The sequence below is a fragment of the Pelecanus crispus genome, chromosome 5 (genome assembly GCF_030463565.1).
Source record: "Pelecanus crispus isolate bPelCri1 chromosome 5, bPelCri1.pri, whole genome shotgun sequence".
Lineage (NCBI taxonomy): Eukaryota > Metazoa > Chordata > Aves > Pelecaniformes > Pelecanidae > Pelecanus > Pelecanus crispus.
Genome location: NC_134647.1, coordinates 10,804,122 through 10,825,279, shown reverse-complemented (window position 1 = coordinate 10,825,279; position 21,158 = coordinate 10,804,122). Strand labels below are relative to the sequence as shown.

Sequence of the window (21,158 nt, the reverse complement as noted above, 5' to 3'; positions counted from 1 at the left end):
AATCAAGGTTTACTAAGGCAGAACAGCCACAATCCTCACGGCCCTAAAATGCTGGATACTTCACTGATTTCAAATAGCAATTATCTAATGCAGTTTCTTGAACCCACTCTGACTACAGAGAGACATTTAATTTGCAAATTTTGATGAAAATTGTCATTTTTTTAATTGCCTATTTCACCAATTTGAATTTTAAAACAAACGATTAACTAGAAGCTCATTTTTACTTGCCTTGGGCAAGCCCGGAAAATATTTGTCAAGACCCAAGTCTGTCTGCTTAGCATTTGAGTTGAGAAATGCACAACTGCCTTCAAGTCAATATTAGCTGTGACAGAAGCAAGACTATTATTTAACAGTAGCTGAAAATGTCAAAAACAAGCGGCATCTGGCATTTTGACAAGACGGTGTTGAAAAGAAACGACCTTTTTTTTTTTTTTTTCCCAACACTTGGTTAACTGTAAAGCAAAACTGTACAATTATCACTCAGCTCGGCACACGGCTTTGGCGGGTCCCTTTGAACTGGTGGGGATGAAGGAGAGCAGGTTGGTCTCCGTCTTCTGCTCACAGACGCCTTTGAGCCCCAACCACGGGCCAGACCCTCCGTGCTTCAAACCAACCCGCGCTCTCTTCCAGGAACGGAGACGGCATCATCTAACAACCTGTGTCAGGCCTCAGGCACATCAATGAAGACATCCCAAAAGCTAAGGACATAGGTAAATGTTTAGAGGTACATGTTTTAGATGTTAACTGGCTGTCAGAATAAAATGCAGGCGTTTTTTTAAAAGTAGGCTGGGCATTAATCAGCCTTTTTTACATTAGAATTCATAACAAAGGGTTGGCGGATTTAATTAAAAATAGTATTGTGATGAAGAGAAGCCTGATACTGAAGCAGTGTGGGAAAACTAATATCTAAAATACTTTCTTCCCATAGGAAGATTAAGTTGGAAGTTACCGTTTTAATCAATGGTAAGATGCGACAGTGCTTACGATAAACAATATTGTGAACCATCTCCGGCAAACAGTGCAACGGGCGATAAGATATTGTTTTCAAGAATTTTAGATAGCAGAATGAACAGGCCTTAGTAATTTAAGAGATGCCAAAGTGATGAACATATGTTCATCTTCATTGCACACACCAGATACTCGACATCATTTATCTGAGCTCGAGTAGAACAATTTTCTAGCAGCTTTTCCTACCCGTTAAGTCCTTTTAACATCAGTCAGCATTAGGTAGGGTATCAAATCCCATAAAGATTTGTCTATACAAGTGTCAGTTGTCTGGTTCATGTCCTTCCTTGGCGAAATCTCGGCATGCGCCTCACAGCAGCTGTGCAAGAGAGACATCAGGCGACGTGTGGCATGGTCCCTTTTCTAGGTCGCATCCCTTAGTAATCTGCTGTGCAGCAGCTACACGACCAACCTCACCACATCTCTCTGGGTTTCATTACTTACTGTGACCTTAGAAATCACAAACTATCAAGTCTGACAGTTCGTCAAAGCGTAAGTACTCCATGAAAAGCTGATTCAGATGATGCCAGAAAGCACATACTGTCCCCTGTAGCTTTGAAACTTCCCTGATGATGCAGTTTGGGGGTTTCTGGTAGCAACTGGGTCCCTTTCTTGTTGCACAGCATCTCTGGTGCCTCGCTTTTACGACCAGTGGAAGGCAGGAGGAGCCAACACCACTGACAAGAAGAGGCCTTCCCTTTGCACGGACCTGTGCATTGGTGCTGCGATGGAAAGGAGGGGACTGGGGAACTGTTCCTGCTCCAACTCAGCTTATTTTATTTCCTGGGAGCAAATTAAGGGACCACATTTGTCAAGCCACAGCTTGTGGGAGCAACACAACCATCCTCATTTACCAGTGAGCTGATCCAGAATGGTGAAACCCAGTGCTTTTTGAATCCCAAGAAGCACTTCAAATCCCGGGACTTTGGGTTCAGAAAAGCACCTTATAGTGGCACACGTGGGTCTGAAAAACCAACTCTTCCTCCCACCTTTAAGTATACTCCCATGGAGGTTAAGGTTTGAATGCAAATGCAACTTGTGATATCTCTGTCTGTTGCTTGGTACCTAAAGGTGACTCTCCTTTATAAATTTACATTAAAAAAAAAAATTAAAAAGCCAGTGCGTGTGGACTATACAAATACCATTGGTATTTGTCTTCGTGCTGGGTATTTTGATCTGACATCTAAACTGAGCTCCCTTTTGTATCTAGCCAGCTTATGAACTGACCCCTTGTCTCGCATCTCTTCACTGTTCCAGAGTTCATCCCCTGGACCAGTGCAACGACCAAAGTCTGCAGGACAAACTTGAAAAAAATGTTTCCAGGAATGGGTACTCACTGTCTACCAGCTTCATTATTTCTTAACACTGCATTTCTATGTTTATTACTTACATAATACTACATGCCTATTTCTGATACCACTTATCACCATAGTGGCTACATCACTACATCAATTCAAGTCCTTGAACATCAGCCTTCAGGATCTTTCAATTCATCTTCTTCAAGCCACTACTCCAGCTGCATTTTTGCTTGTTACACTGATCTGAGGAAACTGGTTGGTAAGCGGGGCCTGAAACCACACAAAGCAGTATTATTTTACTCTCTCCAGTTTAATCAGAACAGGCACAGGTCCAAAACAAATCCTCAGCTGAATTTCCTATAGGCAAAATACTGGACAAAAAAAATTGCAAGATTGTGGCATGCATTTATGACAACAAGCTCATCAGCAGCCAGCATTTTGCATTTGCATCATTATTAATCTGATCTGCCAGATCTGATTCTTGTAAGTCAGTCCTCCTGAAGAGCTGATATACCATATAAAAAGCACACATTGTAAATCACAGAAAATGATGACAGTTTTCATCAGTGGTGAAAGAGAAGAGGGGAAGGCAGATTCTGCAGTGTGCTGCTCTTACTTGTTGCACAATGTAGGAATTTTTTTGACCTGTATCACATTAGAAAAGAAGTGAGGTCTAAACAATTTCATCCCTTTCAAGGACAGTGGGCCAAATTCCGACCAGCATGAACTGCTGCATATCCACTGAAATCGATGGAGCTACGCCAGTTCAGCTGAGAACTTGGCTTTGCATGTCAGTTCATTCAGCAATGATTGCACTTGACATGCAGCACAGAATAAGCATTTGTTTTCAAAAAGAAAACAGTAGAGTCTTTCAATGCTAACCCAGCCTATAAATAGTCCTGGTTCCAAGAACAGGATTAACTGTCCTTAGCTCAGGCTCCTATGTATTTGTGCAAAGGAAGAGTAAGGAGGAGGAAAAAGGAAATTCTTCCCTCTTTGGCACACTGATGGCAGGTTTCACCACTCGAGACAAGAAATGATGGTCTGTAGAGCCAGGCAACTTTGCTTTTCTTTAGAACCTGTAACTGACATATGCATTTAATCTTCTTACAGGGACTTTCACCCCCACCTGAACATCGTGTAGTCACAGCCCTCACCTTTAGCTCGCCATTACCAACCAAAGCGCCCAGGGCCAGATCACCGGTTTCTCACAAAATTCAAAAGGAGTATGTCAATCTCAGCTAGATGTTGCTAAAGCCATTTTCTTACAAATTCTCTGGTGGCATGGCCACGCTTATCCCAGGCATCCCTAGTCACTGAGGAAACAACTGGCCCAGCTGGGTTCAAGGAAAAGACAAGCCAAAACATGCTCTGGTGATCATGGCCAATAAAGGGATGCCTTTGGAGAAGAGCTGATCAGAACAAGTCAATATGAATGCACTGCATCTGTAAGGCTCCCCTTCCCCACTTGTTTTGAAACCCAGGATGAAATCAGAATGATCACTTGCTGTCCTTTTCTTTCTTGCAACATTATGCAAAAGGTTGGAGCTTCTCCTTGCATAATTTCTATCTGGTAAATTAAGTTGCAACCCTGTTCCCCCCAGCTTGCTTTTTAGTTCACGTTTTCCCTGAATAATTGCATGAAACAAACTTTGCTTTGAGGTTTGATTACCAAAAAAGTATTAACTACCTGAAATGTAGGTTTATCTCACGTAACACAAGCCATACATTGAACTAATCAGAGAACAGAAATAGCAGAATTACATTATGAATTCAGACAGCAACATATTTGCAAGTATAGATTTCCTTTCAACAAATATTTTGCCATATTTGCTTAAAAGGGACAACTTCAGGATTTCTACCAACGAACTCATAAAAAGCAGACCTTATGGCTGCAGCTGCGGACTTTGCCACTGCGAATACTCTGCAACGTGTACGTGTATCCCTGCGTAAGTACAGTACAACAGGTCACTCCCTGCATAGAGGTTTTTAAGTGCAAGAGTCAAGGCATTACTGCTGCCAGTATGGAAAGCAAATCCTACCATCTTTGATCCGGGGACGCTGTAGGTTGTGCATCTGACGCTGATGTACACAGCACACTGGACACCAGCGAGCTCTCAACCGGCGTGGCTTAGGGAAACTTGGTAGCAGCCCTTTCCCCTTGTATTCCTTCTTATTTGTATATGTTGTTTCCCATCTGCTATAGTGCTAGGCAGGCTAAAAAACAAAGCAAGTGTCCAAGTGCAACAAGAGCTGCTAAACTTCTGTGCTTCAGAAATGAAGATCAAGAAAGGAAAACCTCAAGAAAATGCAAAACTACACTTCAACCTGGATTTTGGTTCCAATCAGATCAAGAAATGACCCCTACCTGTTCCCCGGCGTGGCTTTTAAGCATTCAAAGCACAAACTCCTGGTATACTGCCTGAAAAGCCCAGGCATGAAGTTTATCCTTTAATTTGAGGCTTTGTCATTTGACCGGGGGGAGGTAATCAGGACAAGGCTCTGGACCATGCTGCTCAAAATATGACAACAGACACACCAAAAACCCAAGATGGCTGTGTGCAGCAATTAAAGTAGTGTTTACTATTCCATGACAGTTAACATGTTGGACTGACCTTTCATTTACTGTTTAGTACTGAACATTAAGCTGCAAAATTACTCATGCTTTGCATTTAGTACTGGCATCAAAACTAACAGCACTAGATAGCTATTCCTACGGCGAGACACACGCTCCCTTTGCCCAGCTGTGCATGTACTATTATAAGCATTGCATTTGATATTTAACATGACTTCCACAGGTTATACTCATCCGTTACCATTAGGAATTATTGGTAACACTGCTCCAAAATGTAAAAAGCATATGCAAAACGTCTGGGGTGACGCAGCTGGTAAAATTATGTCCCTTCCTTACATGCTGGGAGAGATAAAAAGGGAAGGCTGGTGCATGCCCACAGGTCCCCGCAGCAGCTCCCAGACAGATGGCAGAAGTGCAGAAGCTACAGAGGCAAAGTTTCTTTGTTTACTCTCCTTCTGGCTGCTTACAGCAGCCACGTTATGAAGGGAGGCACAAGATGCGTTTCACGAGAGCCTGGCAGCCCAGCGATTGGAATATCCTCTACAAAATTGGCAACTTTCCATTCGACACCCTCGGGCTGAACTTGGGCAGGAAGGACCCGGCGTTTCCATTCCCCGGGGCGATGCTCTCGGGGAGAGTCTACAGATGAACAGAAGAGGTTAAGCCTCCAGCAAAGCACCTTTGCCAGTACGCTTTTGACTGATCTTACTGCCATGACTAGGTAAAATTATGGTTATTTCTACCTTGGCCGTCATTCCTTCGGTCAGACACTTGGCATGCCCAGGGCTCTGCATTTTGACTACAGTTTGGGTTTTTGGGTCACAGGTTGCCCCATCCAGCACAAACACGGGTCTCTTCCATTCACCCCCTGCGCTCTTTCCAACTTCACTTCTGCTGCCATCCTGCTGCGGCCACTGCATCTCAAATACTGATGAACCTCTCTTCCCACCCTTTCTTCACCTCTTGCCTGGAGGCTTTTTCATTACCCATTTCTAAACCTCTATTTGTTTTATCTTTTTTGAGACAGAGTGATGGGCACTGCGAATGGACAGTCTGTGAATACCAGAATAACGTTCAGTTCATATCCAGACCGGAACATTAATAAATACAAATATATTAAGGGATTGCCTGCCATTCATGGGTTTTTTTAATATTCATAGGGGCTATTTATATCTAAATCTCTATTTTCTGTATCGCAAGTGAAGTTATCGGGCTTATTTTCCCCCAGCTCAAATATTCCCATCGCAGATTCAAAAGGGCATATTTTCACCCAGCTGCTCAGCATGCTAATTATGATAGAATCGCTGCCGATTTGATCTTGCCTGTTTCTTTTTTAGTATTTCTAGATATGTTTTGTGCAACCAATATGCCAGCTCAATGATCGAAATTATTATGAGATTGCTGATAGAAGGCAACTCACTGTATTTCAAAAATCAGTCTAATTTCTCCAAGAAAGAAGAAACCTATCGAACAAGGTTGTAATTGTATTTAATGCACATTTTGCTTTTAACAGCAATTTGCCAGTTTAAACAGCACAGACCTTACAATGCTTAATTAGCGAAGAGGTTATAGTGCTTATAAAGTTTTATCTAAAATATACCTTTTTCATTCTCTATAGAACAACATTTTTAACACAGTCTAATGTTATAATTACACATTATACAGTAGCAGCATGTTCACACTACTACAGAGTTAAGGCTGTGTCAGCATTCTTACCATGAACCTTTTTCAGGGTTTGAACACATCAGCCATAAAATTACAACGCAGTTGGAAAAAATATGACAACCAAAATGTGAATCTTGTATCGACTTTAGTCAAATAAGAATAAAAACAATAGAACACATATAATAAAGGACTCCACCCAAATTTATTTTGGATGATTACTGCCTTTGCACAACATGCTTAAAATTTCCAAAATGAAATTTAAAAGAAGTTAGGGGACAGCACAGTCTAATCAGGTTTAGACGAATCTTGAGTGCAAAGTGTTGTAAAAGTGGGTGCCACAGATGCACAATAACCACTTCTCACATACTGCACATTTTAACATACACAAGGCTGCTTCTGTGTAAATATTTAGACTGGCAGGTAAAAGCAGTTCTACCACCAAGTGAATGCTAAAAACTACTCATCTCCAGTTGTATGCACTTATCTGTCACAATGAAAGTAAATTGTTTACCAAGTCTGCACACTGGCTACTGAGGTACCATGTTATTTCCTACAGTTCGGATGAGAAACATCTGAATTTTTATGCCTTTCATGCCCTGATAATTCAAGAGGGACTCATCACGCTGCCCATGAAGCTGAAGCCATTTGTTAAGTAAAGAAAGCGGATGAGGCCAAATACTGCACGGAAAGGGACCCAAGAGCTTCTTCAGTGAAATGCCAGAGCCTGCTTAAGGAAACTCACCCTTAGTTCATGCCCTAACAGTTTCTTGCTTTTATTAATAAAATGCTTCTTATTGCCATATGGTTTGATTAAAAGAAAATCTCTAGTCAGGGTTCTAACTTAAACATGTTCTACATCTGCTTAAAGCAAAGCGCATCTGTAAGTGTTTCCTGAAACACTACCCAATGAAAGTGTGTTTCAGGTGTTGAATTGATGTGGAACCGTAATAAGCTGATGAAACTTTGTGGAGCTGCAGAACCAAGCTCTTTATATATCATTTGCTTATTTATTATTTTTACACTTCCCCATTCAAGAAATTTTCCTTTTGTGACCACCTCTTTCGTTACAATGCTTTTGGAAGCACTTCATTGCATGCTTTTCAGACTTAGAGATAAGCATATAAGACTGGAAGAGAGTTGCCTATTTCAAGCTTCATGTACAATGCATACACACATTTATTAATAAAAACTTGTCTAAACATCTATTTGTTCTTTGGACCAACTCCAGCCTCCCTAGGTGACTGTAACATGTCTTATAAACCTTTCATGGAAGATTTAAAAAATAGTACTTCAAGACAAAAAAAACAAATACATTAAAACATCATCAACACAGAGACAGAAAGGGGAAAATGAAGTGGAGACATCCCATGCCAAATTCACTGCTGGCACAAGGTTAGCAGTGTTCTCTTGAAGTCTGCTTTCTGCCTTCTCGCACAAGTTCTTGTATCTCGTGGTCTTAAAAGGGAGCTGCAAAGCCAAGAGGAAATTCCACGTATGCCCCAAATACGGGTTACACACTAAAATCCTTCTGCTTAAGAAGGGAACTGATTAGCACACGGCCTATTTCAGCTCTCTGTCCCATCAGACTTTCTGTGCACGGGCACCTGTAAAACAGGGGTAACAGTATTTCTCTACCTCAGAAAATTGCTATGAGAACAAATGCATTTATGGTTGCCTGGACCATAGTCACAGCAATAAGGGCTACATCAGTACCTAAAATACAGCCTTGCCTCCTTCTGCCGATCCCTGCAAACAGAGCAAGTAGTAGACAAGAACTAGCAAGAGTAACATTAGTAACGGAGGGTTTTATGACACTATATGGTAGTGGCTGATTTAGTTCAGCAGAATTAAGTTTCGCCATAAAAACTCCCTAATATTCTTTTTTTATAAGGTATCAACACAAGTCAGCTTAAGGGATTGTACAAGAATGACCCAAATTGTATCCTGTTACTCAGCAGAACAAGTAGCTTCAGAACCTGTCTGCATCTGATGATGGTCCACATAAATTCATATACAAACACGTATACTGGTTGTACCAGGGGAAAAAAATAGCAAATGATTTCCAGCCTCAGTTTCCATTTCTGTATTTTGTGATACTGGGCACGTACCACAGACAAATTAAATGCTACAGCAAGAACCCATATGATCCATATTACATTTCCTCACCTGTGATGCCAGTAAGAATGATACAGTGTGTTAACAGGTAGAAATCAGTTACTTACTGCATCAAAGCTCACCTGTAACCCATCAATTTCATAAAGATATTACGGGCTTTCATCATGGCAAGAGAACATCTTCATTCCTAAATTTGAATCCCCTGTCTTTCACTGAGCTATTAAGAACAAATTCCTCAAAACTTTCAAGATAAAGTGAAGCAGAAGTTTCAGCTATAGAAACGTAGTGCAAAGGTTCAGTTTGGCACTGCAACATTACGGACAGACAAGAACTTATGGTAAACTCAGTTCAGACTTGGAAAAAAGAATCCTGTAATTGAACCAATATTGTCAAATGTATTGCATACTATTGTAACTTCACAGTAATCAAAATCAGACATCAAAGTTTCTATAGAAGCAGCAATCACAGATTGCAGTAAAGTATACCACTCAAGGGAAAAAATTGCGTTTTGGCAATTTCATAGTTCCTTACGCTCCTCCAACAGTCATTTGTCAGATATTTTCCTGTTTAAAAGGTGCATATTGTTTCTCCTCAGTCCTCATGAGACTTCTCTGCAATGACTTTGCATTCATACTGAAAAACAGAAGTTGACAAAATTATTAATATTTATTTACATAACTAATGAAAAAGTCTGCTATAAGGGGATTCTTCTACAAAATGGGTGATAAAATAGCTTAGCTTACACTTCACCCAGATAAGTTTGGTCTCCCTAAGTTCTGTGCACACACCATTGGCTGCAATCTCTGTCTCCTTGAGCAGCTGAAAGAGCAGTTCAGACTTACGGGATGGCCTGACTTCTTCCCAAACATGGGAGCTCTTACTTAGCTCCTGGTCCTGAAAGGACTAGAAGTATGCAACCGAGAGTGTACAGAGCAAAGTCATGGGCTGTGCTCTGAATAACAGTACTAACAGCTCACTAACTAGATCAAAGAGTAATGACTACTGATTTCTACCTTACTCTGCATCCACAAGTCAAATAGCTGGTCAGTATATATGAAGGAAGGAATGACATATAGATTAGAACTTTTACTAGAAGGCAATCAACCCCACCTCCAAACTTACCATTGCCAGCTGCCTGCCAATATTGCCCATAGTTATTCCACCAGCAAAAAATATACATGGCAACCAGGAACGAACATAAAGGAAATCTGGAGATGTGTATCTGGAAAAGAACACACATTTTTTGAGTGAAACGTTGTGCAATACACAGAGCCCTCCAATCACATGAGACAAATCCACAAATTTAAATATTAGGACATTTCAACTAAAAAAAGACATGTATTACTGACATTTAATTACTTGCAGAAAATAACAAAGAAAAGTTCTTATTGATTATAATCTCATTTGTTCAACTAAAAAAGCACATTACATTGTTGATAAGGTAGCAATTTTATTGAAATAAGCAACTTCTAGCTAGAAGTCTCACTTACAAACATATAAAAGCTTTCATCAACAGTCCAATTTATGTTACACTCAAAGTTAAGTACTGGCAGCTTGGGAAATCATGTCAAATTTTACCCTTTCAGTTATTCTGATTTTATGTTATAGCTTCAGGAGGCTATCATTTAACCTGAAAGGAGTAAATACTTACTGATAAACTCCATTGTAGACCAGAAGTTGTGACACCAATGTGGCCAGGAAAGCAATTCCTACTCCAAGACCAAAGCCACTTCGTGATCTATCAAATGTCCACCACAGTCCAATTGACAGGGCTGCTAATGTGAGAGACAACTGGATATTGTTGTCAAAATCCACTTTCTGTGTTGATTGTTAAGGATAAGCTTGGAAATATCATACACAAGTGTAAAGCAGTTTTCTTCATTCTGTTTATCATATTTGGCACAACAGAAAAAAATACCATAAAAAATACAGCACTTGCAGTATCAGCTATAACACAGCTATTGGGTATAAGTAAATAAGTCTTGTCAGTGTTGCCAAGGTATCAGGAAACTAAAAACTTATGACACTTCCTCAGATTTTCAGGGTCATAGAACTTACAAGAGTGAAGAGACTATACACCTACCAGATAACGCAGGCGTTTTATACAGACATACAACGCACATGTTACTGTTCAGAGTAAAGGCATCTCACCCACACCTGACCCTTTATTACACTAAGCATGAAATCTTAAATCCAGCATTAGACTCCTCTAAATGACAAGGATTTACTGAAAAAAAGGTATTTGTCACTCTTACTTAATTGAAATTTTGTTTAATTTACATGCTAGTTTACATTTAGCTAAACATTAAAAATGTTGTTCTATAAAACAGTATGTAAATAATATTACTGTGAAAGTACTCATGTAAATGAACATTGCAAATCAGTTTTGTCAACTCTGTGATAAAAGTGTGAAGTCACTCCAAATAGTAGTGTTTCACATTCTTCAAAATGTTTTGGAAATACTAATGCATCCTCACTGCTCCTGTGCAAAACAGATTATTAAAAAGCAGGCTGTCAAGTTTCATAAGCCTGAAAGTGAATTTATGGGATGACAACATAAAACCCTGCCCTATTTTCTCACAAAGACCTGGAGAGAGACCTAGAGGAAATGAAAAAGAAGTTCAACTAACTGAAATAAGTAATTACAGCATAAAAATCAATAGCATCAGAAAAAATGTCAAGCAAAACCAAAAAACACACCAAATATGGTAACGTGCAGAACTGGTAATAAGCTGAAAAAAAAGCAGTCTGGAGAGCTGTCAAGGAGGAAATACAGACAGTACATTAATGATGTCCTGGAATACGTGTAACAGCTGTTAGAAAACTGCAAGAAGGTTTGCTGTAAATAATCTGACCCACGCAGAGAGAAGCTGTCAATTCTCTTGTATTTCTTAAAAGCAGCGAAGCAGCATGTGCTTATACAACAGGTACAGTCCAGGTCAGCGAGAACCACAGGACCAGATTAATGCATCTTTGGCAAGGAGAGCAAGCTTTGCGAGGGACAGCGGCAATGAGTCTGAACCTTGGCAGCTCCAGCTCATCCGGCCATACTGGATAGGATGGCTGGTGGGAACAAAACCAAACAACAACAAAACCCATCCAAGGGCCAAGCCACCACAGTAAGAAATGAGCCAGCTCACATCTTTTGCTTAACTTGCCCTCTTTTCCTGGAAATGAGGAGATTCAGTAGCACACAATCAGAATTTCTTAGCATGGATTCTGCAAACCATGTTGGAGCTGACACTGAAGGAGAGTTCCAGAGATGATCAACCTTCTACTTACTTTACAAGAACCCAATTGTCACAGACAGATCCTGGTTCTACCTGACAGATGAGTCACTAGACATGACTACACAAAACCACTAAGACTCACAGCACTGCCAGTAAGGTGTGTCAGTTGACATGAAAAACACCATCACCCAGCACATCCCCAGCTGCTTCAGAGGGAAGGGATGCCAGTTTTGAGCACACTTGTGCAAGGATGTACCTGAATAGCTACACAATTAGCAGGAGTAGAATGTACATGTACAGTACATGCTGACTGACTTCTAATTGCTCTTACTGAATGACCACAGGAATGGCAACTACTCTCTCAGCATCAAGGCATCATTTGCAGAATGGCGTAGCAGTGCTTACTTGCTCTGTGTAGTCCAGGGTATTACCTGGTCCTGACTTTTCCCCATTCTTTGCAAAGTGCATGTCCTACACTGATGACCTCAAGACTGGGCTTCAACCTCTTACTACAGTGGTAAAAGGACATCAACCCTTGGAATGTCTTAAAGCACTTTTCTGTAATACCTACCATATAAACATTGCCCTCCACTTTAATTATTCAAAGAAAATAAAGACTAGAAGTAAAAGAAAGCCCAATATTGAGACATTTCTAACAAAAAGGTTTTTCAGAATGAAAAGACATGAGACTTATCACCTCCAATACCGCTATGACAGTTTAACACTAACACATATTCTCCATTTCCTTTGCAAAAATGCTGCTTGTTTTATCTTAAACAACGATTCACCATGACTGACTATGTGAGCTTTGTTTTAGTGGAAACCCATTTGTTATCACCAATTTCATTAGAATATAGGATACAGCGCTGGCATGATTTATTCCCACAAAGACAGCTACACATCGCATTACACTGGACCATTCTCTCTTAAATTTATGTGGCTCTCCCAGATGTCTGTCCATGCACGGGTACAATAACCCAATCACAGCTGTGGAGACAGGAAAGAAAAAAGGCCCTGAAGTTAAAGCACTGGCAATATTTAGCTAAAATAAAGACTATCTAGACTTTGACAATTATTGTGACTACCAAAACAGATCTTTTAAGGATAAACAGTACAAAACATACATTGCAAAAGAAGAGGAATTTCAAACAATTTCATGCTTTAAAAAAGCCCTGTAAACTTTCAGCAGCATCTGCAACCACTGCAGCAGTGACCCGGCAGAAGTAGCAAAACAGAGACAATGTGAACTAGGGGCAGAGGATGAAAGAGCTCTGCACCCTACCAAAATCTGCAGTCTTACATTATAGTTCAAAAAGAGCAGTAACAGTTCGCAGGCTGGCACTTTTGAAAATCCCACGTATCAAACATACATGTTTAAATAACTGCAAAACAAACACACCACAATAAGGGCAGAGTGGGGTTTATAACATCAATATTTTGCGTCATCTTTTGTTGTTGTTACAAGCAGTTTTTGTTTGGATAATGTTTTTCTCTTCTTCAATGCTAGTATAAAGGCTCACACAGAAGAGGGAAAGCCAAGAGCCTATGGTAGCTTTTGAATACAGAAAGCAAACAGGACTTTCAACCCCAGGGAACTGCTATGCTCTTTGAACATTTCTTCATAAACGTGTTCTCTACCACAACTGTAGCTGAAAAGACTGTTACCAACACAGCTGAGGAGTAACACTGGTGCTTAATGTTAAACTGGTGCTGCAGAAGGGGGGCAGAGCCTGAGTCATCGGTACAGACTCCCGTGCCCTCAGTCTGGCATGCTGTTCGAGGTATGTTATGGCAAATGCTCTTTATTCTGCCAGAGGGGAAACTCATCCCCAGGATTTGCAAAAATAAATCACCAGTAAAGCTGGAGAGGAAAAAAAACCTCCCTGAGCAATTTTCTTGCCAAAGGCGTTGGGCCAAACTGATGACTAATAACGGTGATGGATGAAAGGACTTCTCTGAAAGCAGCCTCGATCACCACTGATTATAAATATGCAAAATACCTTTATTCTGTTCATAATAATAAACCATACTGCAGAGAAATGTTCATGTCAATTCCAGGAAGGCTGTGCAAGTATGAACGGTAAGAAAATGGGTGAATTATCAACATTTACCACAGAGGTTCCTTGTATATACGCTAGCAGAGAAGATAACAAAAGAAAATGGAGAAGAAAAGACTGATAAGGAAAAAGAAAGAACTCGAACACCTCAACAGGGGTCACTCCTGCTGGGAAAAGCCAATTAAGGCACTAACACCTTTAAATCAGGTGGCTTAAAAATCAAGTAGTGCAAATACCTAGCAGGTGACTGACTAGACCTCACAAGCCATATCCAGTCTTTCCATCAAAACCACCAATCCATCAGAACCAGAAAGGCCCACAAGTTTCTTCTGAGACGATGGCAAGACCTAGCCTTCACAACTTCCCCACGCACAGCTGCAGACAGTGTTCTCAAATGGCTCAAGAGAGCATAAGGTGTGGCCTGATGCAAACACCTGCCAGTGCAAACATTATAGTGAACACTGCAGACCTTAGGCATGGCTGCTGCAAGTTGGGATTCTGTCATTTCAACCCCCACTACTCCATATATAAAAGATCAAACCTTTACCAGACATGTTTAAGACAATCAGTTTAAAGTATGAAAGAAAACTACAGCAAATGCAGGATACAACCCAATAACTAATGCACAATCTCAGCAGGATAACAGAAAGAGGACTAAGACAGCTAGCAGATAAAGCAGGTATGTAACTGCCACCATAATACTCCAAACACATTTCCACAGTAGAACAAAACTGACAGGTTCAGAAAGATATTCAGAGGGTTTCCTTTCAAATCAAGGTCCTCTATGACATCCGGGGTGTAGTATTTCAACAAAGTATCAAAAAGAAAGCAATTAGATGACTAGGAAAAAAAATAGACAAATATTATCATTAGCAAAACAGTGACGCCAACTCAAAAGCTAGTTTATTGACTCATATTAATACACAGAAACGTGAGCTTCTCAATCTTATTAAAACTGACCTCTAGGAATATACTGCCTTTACTGTAAAGGTTCACTAAAGCAGAATCCTCCAGCACTGGCTGCTAAGAATATTCCCTTAGTAAAGTTTAAAACTGACCCATGGGATCAGTGATCTTGAGAGCCAAGTAGAAAGCCAAATTCCATCAGACTTGTAACATGGAATACGTCTTGATACTTGAAGATGAAAGAGGAGGAAAAAAAGGGGTATTTCTTACTACCTACAGTAGACATCTCACTTAAACTAGGTAAACATGCAAAAGACTCAACTCCCTACACGGTCACGGGAGAAATGGAGCACGTTCACATCATCCAACTTGATAGATGAATCTAACTGAGGTGCTCTGTTCTGCAACGTGCCTCTGCAATGGCAAACTTCTTGCCTGGCCTCAACAACCTGAGACACAGTCAGGTCTCCCAGCTTTACAGAGCTAAAGCAGTACCTCGAACTGGAATGAGGAACAAGTGGAAAGCTGGACCACAAAAGGGAGCATAACTCAGGGTGGTTTGCTGCGCTCAAAACAAGGTACTGTGTGCTGCACAATCTGACACTTCCAGGTTATTTTCAAGGGCTGCCTGTAGAGCACACTCCTGTAATCCAGCCTCAAGGTTACAAGTGGCACCACCTTCTAAAGTCTGTTAAAATTGTACTCTAACCCAGCAGAAAAAGCAAAGGTTGTGCTCTGCTAACAATATGACACTATAACAAGTTAGCAGAACAACAATTTCTGGACACATGCATGCATATTTGTGTATACACGGGGAGATAAGAAGGAGAGTAACAGCTCGGAAAGGGCAGCAATGCTGGAAGAGAAATTTTTATCTTCCACACGTTTCATATAATTTTTTATAACTACCTATCCACCCTTTCATCTCCATGCCAGGCATACATACACATCTGAACTTACCTGACGCTGTGCCACAGCAAGGTGGTACCCACCAAGCTGAGGAGAAGATGCTTGTGATCACATCAGGGGGGAAGAGAGTAACATTTCTCTGGATCTGAAGCAAGTTTAATACTAATGCAAGAAATACGCCAATAAAAAACAGCACTATACCACGAATTACCAAATTCATGCCATGACTGGTTACAGATGAGATGTATGGGCCACACTTTTTTGGTAAGGTTGGCATTGCATCATTTTCTGCCATGACTTCTTATGCTCTCAGAGATATCCACCAGGTTGACTGAGGAGGATTCACTTGCAATCAGTATTTTGACGCTCCTCAATTAGGACATACCCAAACCCTGAAAAATAATTAAAAAAGGGTTGAAAATGCAGATATAAGAAACATTAAAGATATTTCTCTTAAATAAATTGGAGATTGGATTAAAAAATATGGCTATTATATTTTTCTGAACTTTCTGAGGAGGCAATTAGTCATTTGAGAGCAGAAACAAACACAGCTGCAAAAATGCCTTACAAAGAAAACAGGTTTTACTAATAGCTTTGTCTACTAGGAGGCAGAGGAGGAGGAAACATGTGGGATGGGACAGCTAGGAGTGTGAACCACAGAGAAAAGGTGGAGAAATGAAACCGATATCAGATGGAAGAAAGGCTTGCTTTGCAATAACAATAAATTGTTTTTCTCCCCAACAACTGGAGCTTATGTAATTCAGAAGCAAGTAAACACAGCTCATGGTTTCAGGTCAGCCACAGAGGTTCACAGATCTCTTTTCTTGAAGAGATGCCAGAAAACATTTCTCAACTGGAAAGCGAGATCTGAGAAATATTTTTCAGGATGGAGTCAGAATTTCAGCAATCCCGCAGTGCATCCATTTTCGTACCCCCAGATAAGAGCAAACAACTCAGCAAAACAGAGAAGCAATCTCAATACAGAGAAATGTTTACCAAAGTAACACACTTTTGGTGAAAACTGCCATACATTATTACAAACTGTAATTGTCATCAGGCACAAAAGAACCTCAGAGTGAAGGGAAAAGGAGCCCCCCTGCCCGTGCACTAGGTAGCATCCTACATGAGTAACTCTGCCGGCACTACAGGAATGGCAGAGTTCCCATCCCAATCACTCTTTTTAAAAAAAAAAACCTGTCCATCAAGAGTCTTGTTATACACAGATTCAGTGCCACATTCATGTATAACAATGATTTTGATCGACAGCTTAGCCACCTGGAACTTAAGAAAAAAAGCCTTGACATTGTTTTTAAATTTGAAACTGCCAACTGGTGGCGGCTTTTGTTAACTCTTACTTATGGCCATGCCGGCACAAGGGGAGCCAAACCAGCACATCCAACCCCCCTTCCCCCCAGCTTCAGCAGATTCCAAGGAAGCTCTCTGAAGACGCAGCAGCAGTGCAGAGGATGCAGCATTCACTTTTGCTGATTGAAAGCCAAAAGGAAAGTTAAATACATCCAGGCTAGTTAAGATACTACAGGTAACTGCACAGAAGATGCGATGTCATGCTGTGGCATCCTCCATCACTCAGAAAAAGTTCCAAGAGGCAAAACAAAAGGAAAAAAAAAGAAAAGTTCTGATCACACATAACTTCCTGCTGGCAGTTCAGGGAGACAGAAGAGTCCTCCTAAGAAAACAGGATCTCTTCTACACAGCTGATTCTGTGTTATTTGTAATCATGAACACATCTTGGGAGGAAAGAGGGCAACCACGGTGTCTGGCTTCTTAGTCAGCGCCCTGACTCACACTGAACAGATGTCTACATCAAGGCTGGCACTGCAACACACTTCCCTCAAGCAAAAAGGAGGTGCTCCAGATTTTCTTTTCCCTCCTCTGGATGGCGTGGCAGTGGAGCTTGGATAATAATTTAGCCTCCAGGAAAGAAAGCACAGAGTCACAAACACATCACTGTCTCAGCTGAGAGTCATCCCTGGGGGCTTTGCCCATCAGGTGATCACAGGAATTCCCAGAATTTACAGGAGTCTTTTCAACACATGGCACTGGGACCTACAGCCTCCAGTTACAAACTCTGCAGGAATACTGTACCTAATGGGGGCTTTTAAACTGTTAGGTCCCTTTTTAGCTTGCCTAGGAAAACAAGCTAAACGCTTGACTCTCCACTTACTTCACCATCCCAACAGCTCTTGGCACTTCCTGAAGTCTGAACACTCCTTTGTTTTTAATGCATGACCAGAGCCGATGCATACGATCCCAGGTTCAGCTCTCACAGCCTTGTACAAGGAAGTTCACACTTTTGTGTTTGTCTTTAAATGAACTCTTCTGCTGCACATCGAGGATCACAATTTCTTTTTTTCACTGTCATAAAGCAGTTGCTCACATCCTGTGATCCATTGCTACATGCAAGTCTCTCTTCTTTCCTGTTATTGAACTTCTTGTCCCTTGGGACCAGCCGCAAACTTTGCATGCCGAATTTCAGCCCATAGGTGTGACTGACACTCAACATCACTCCATTTTTCCTGTAGGGTATCTCAGTCCTGTTTGTCCCTGCAAACAGTTCCCAGCTTTGGGTCATCAGCAAACATCATTACTGCATCCTACTTTGTGCACCGAGGTCATCAACTAAAACACTGAGCGAGATCAGCCCAAGTCCCTGTCTTTGTTGAAATCTATTAATAATTTCCCTGCAGCCATTATTTTGCCATTTTATACTATCTCTTGATATCTCCCTCTAACAGGACTCTGCTTCTTGTAATTGTTCAAATACAATAATCTCCAACTTAATTAAGAATCACCAACTGTCCCACATGGTAATACCGACGTAAACACTGATCGGATCTTACTTTTTTTTTCCCCCTAGAAATGCTGATGATCAAATAAAAGTCCAATTTTATTCTGGCATAAACCAGTTTCAGAATATAAAACCTGCATTTACCCGATTTCCATTTACTTAATATGTCATCCAGCAAATATAAGGTAATTGTGAAGGCTTATCAAAATATAACAGGACTTTGCTATGCAAGGAAATCCCTTACTGCTTTTTATACAACTACTGCAGCTGCAAATCATTCAAGGCACCAGCAACAGATTTTGACTAGGAGGTAAACAGCGTGACCACAGTAAGGGCACTTGCCATAGAATCACAGAATCCTTTAGGTTGGGAAAGACCTTTAAGATCATCAAGTCCAACCATTAACCTATCACTGCCAAGTCCACGACTAAACCAATTAAGGGTGGAGTAATAGTTTCATTATTTGGGTGGGTACATGTCAGTGAATGTTTATAACAAGTAATACACGGTCCCAAATTAGTATGATGCAGTAGCTTCTGTCCTGGCTTCTCACCCTACACATATTGTTCCTATTTGTTTTATCCCAGTTTCCGAATCTTCTCCGCGCATTGGCTCTGAGACCTGCTGGCATGCCACAAACAGAGCAATGCGGGAACGCAGCAAGGTGACCAACACTCATGTAAAGATTCTTCAGCGCCTCGGACAGCCCGGATTCACAATGCTCAGGTGCGGCAAAGGTATTTACTATCGTCACTGTTCATGAAAATGGAAATTAAGATCTCTAAAGAAGACATCACCTCCTTCTGCTGGACTGGGAGGCTAGCGTGCCTGCAGACAGAGGAGACGACATCCCTCTCCTTTTAAGCCTTGTGTTTTACTGAGGCTTTCCACTCAGATAGAAATCATTCACATATTGAACCAACACTGCTACTGAGTCTTCATCTCTAGGGAATACATATTCAAAACTGTAACACCACACTGAAAGCTACAGGCTTGGCACTGCCACAAAGTCTCAGCTGCACTTTCCCTCCTCGGTGGCACACAGCTTCAACCCAAGCTTTTTAACGCGCCACGCGAGAGCATTATATACGAGTCGCAAGGCAGCCACACGATGCCGGGCATTGCGCAAAAAGTTAACAAGTAAATTATCACCCTAGACATTTTCAAAACACTTAGTCACTTAACTGTTTTCTAATTAGAAGATCCGTCCTGCAAGCTCCCCAGTGCTCTTCACGCTCGTGAAGAGCCTTCTGCCGCGTGCGACTCGCAACTTCTGACACGATACAGACACATCAGGAACAACGCAGTGTAGCGAGGGCCAAGAAAGAGAAGATTTATTTAAGCAACGCCGCGCAGGAGATGGCAAAATGGTGAAGTGACAAGAAACCATCTGTCTTCTGCGAGGCAACGCCAAAAGCAAGCCACCCCCCTTCTCCAGGCATCAGGCGAGGCGGCTCTCCCGGCCGGCCTGCTCCCGACGCCCCGGGGCAGCGGAGCCCCGCTCCGCCCGGGCATCAGGCCGCTCGCTTCAGGCCGGCCTCAGCGCCGCCAGCCCAGGCCGGGCCCACCCCGCAACGCCCGCGGAGAGGCGGCGGGCCCGGCCGCGCAGGGCCCAGCCCGCAGGCAGCCGTCCCGGCGCCGCCTGCCCGGGGGCAGCCCTCGCCGGGGAGCGGGCGGAACCGCTCCCGCCGCCCTCCCCCTCGCCCACCCGCTGCGCCCGGGCACGGCGGGCGGGCGGCCGCCGCGTCCCCCCCGCCCCGGCCCAGGCGGCCGGGCCGCCCGCCGCTCAGCGCCGCGACCCCGGCAGCCCGGCCGCGGCGGGGCCCGGAGCCACCCCCGCCCCGAGGCAGGGGCTCCGGCGGCGGCGCTGCCCGGGGCTCGGGAGGACGGGGCCGGGGGTGGAGGTGGGGGGGGACGCCGCTGCCCGCCCGGCCCGGCCCCCGCGCCTCGCAGGGCCCCAGCCCGCCCCTGCGCCGGCCCGCCCGCCCCCGCCGCGCTGTAGCCGCCGCAGCCCCGGACTCACTCGGCCTCCGCCATCTTCTCCCTCCCCGCGCCAGTCCCCGCCCCGCGCAGCCTCCGCAGCGCCCCGCCGGGCCGCTCACGGGGCGGGAGCGGGAGCCGGAGCGGGAGCGGGGCCTGCCCGCCGTGGGGGCCGGCCGGGAGCGGGGCCTGCCCGCCGTGGGGGCCGGCGGGGAGCGGGGCCGGGCCTGCCCTCGGGAGGCGGCCGCCGAGCCCGGGCGCGGCGGTGCGGGGCCGCAGCTCCATCCCCCAGGCTGGTCAAAAGCAGCGTGCGTGCGGAATAGATGGGGAAACTTCAGTAGGAGCGTGTTTAATCTGCTCTGCCTTTGGAAAGGGGGTTGCTGCCAAAATTAGGGGGGGAAAAAAGAAAAAAAAAGACATAGGCCGTTAGGCTCCGTACCGCGCGTACTCTTGCCGCGGAGTTGGGTTTAGCGCTGTGGGGTTGCGCAATGTCCTGTGAGGCGTTTCAGTCATGGAAGACGGGGAGATGAATGCCTGTTCCCCAGCCCGGGCTGCTGGCCTGGCTCCGGCTCTCCTGAGCACCTGGGTCTGCAGGGTCTTTCCCGTGTG

At 43.1% G+C, this 21,158-nt stretch overlaps 1 protein-coding gene across 2 annotated transcripts; it reads right to left on the bottom strand.

Moving 5' to 3' along the window:
- Positions 1 to 9,214: 9,214 nt before the first annotated feature.
- On the bottom strand, positions 9,215 to 20,620 carry INSIG2 (insulin induced gene 2). 2 transcript variants are annotated; one of them, XM_075710359.1, is made up of 6 exons: positions 20,593 to 20,620; positions 15,812 to 16,152; positions 12,751 to 12,875; positions 10,310 to 10,476; positions 9,781 to 9,880; positions 9,215 to 9,291 (listed from the first exon to the last, which is right to left on the bottom strand). In XM_075710359.1, the coding sequence occupies exons 2-6, from the start codon at positions 16,053 to 16,055 to the stop codon at positions 9,250 to 9,252; spliced, it is 678 nt and encodes a 225-aa protein (XP_075566474.1). In that variant the 5' UTR covers positions 16,056 to 16,152; positions 20,593 to 20,620; the 3' UTR covers positions 9,215 to 9,249. The 2 variants fall into 2 exon arrangements, with proteins under 2 accessions (XP_075566474.1, XP_075566475.1); XM_075710360.1 differs by lacking the exon at positions 20,593 to 20,620 and having other exon boundaries at positions 15,972 to 16,005.
- Between the last annotated feature and the right edge of the window lie 538 nt (positions 20,621 to 21,158).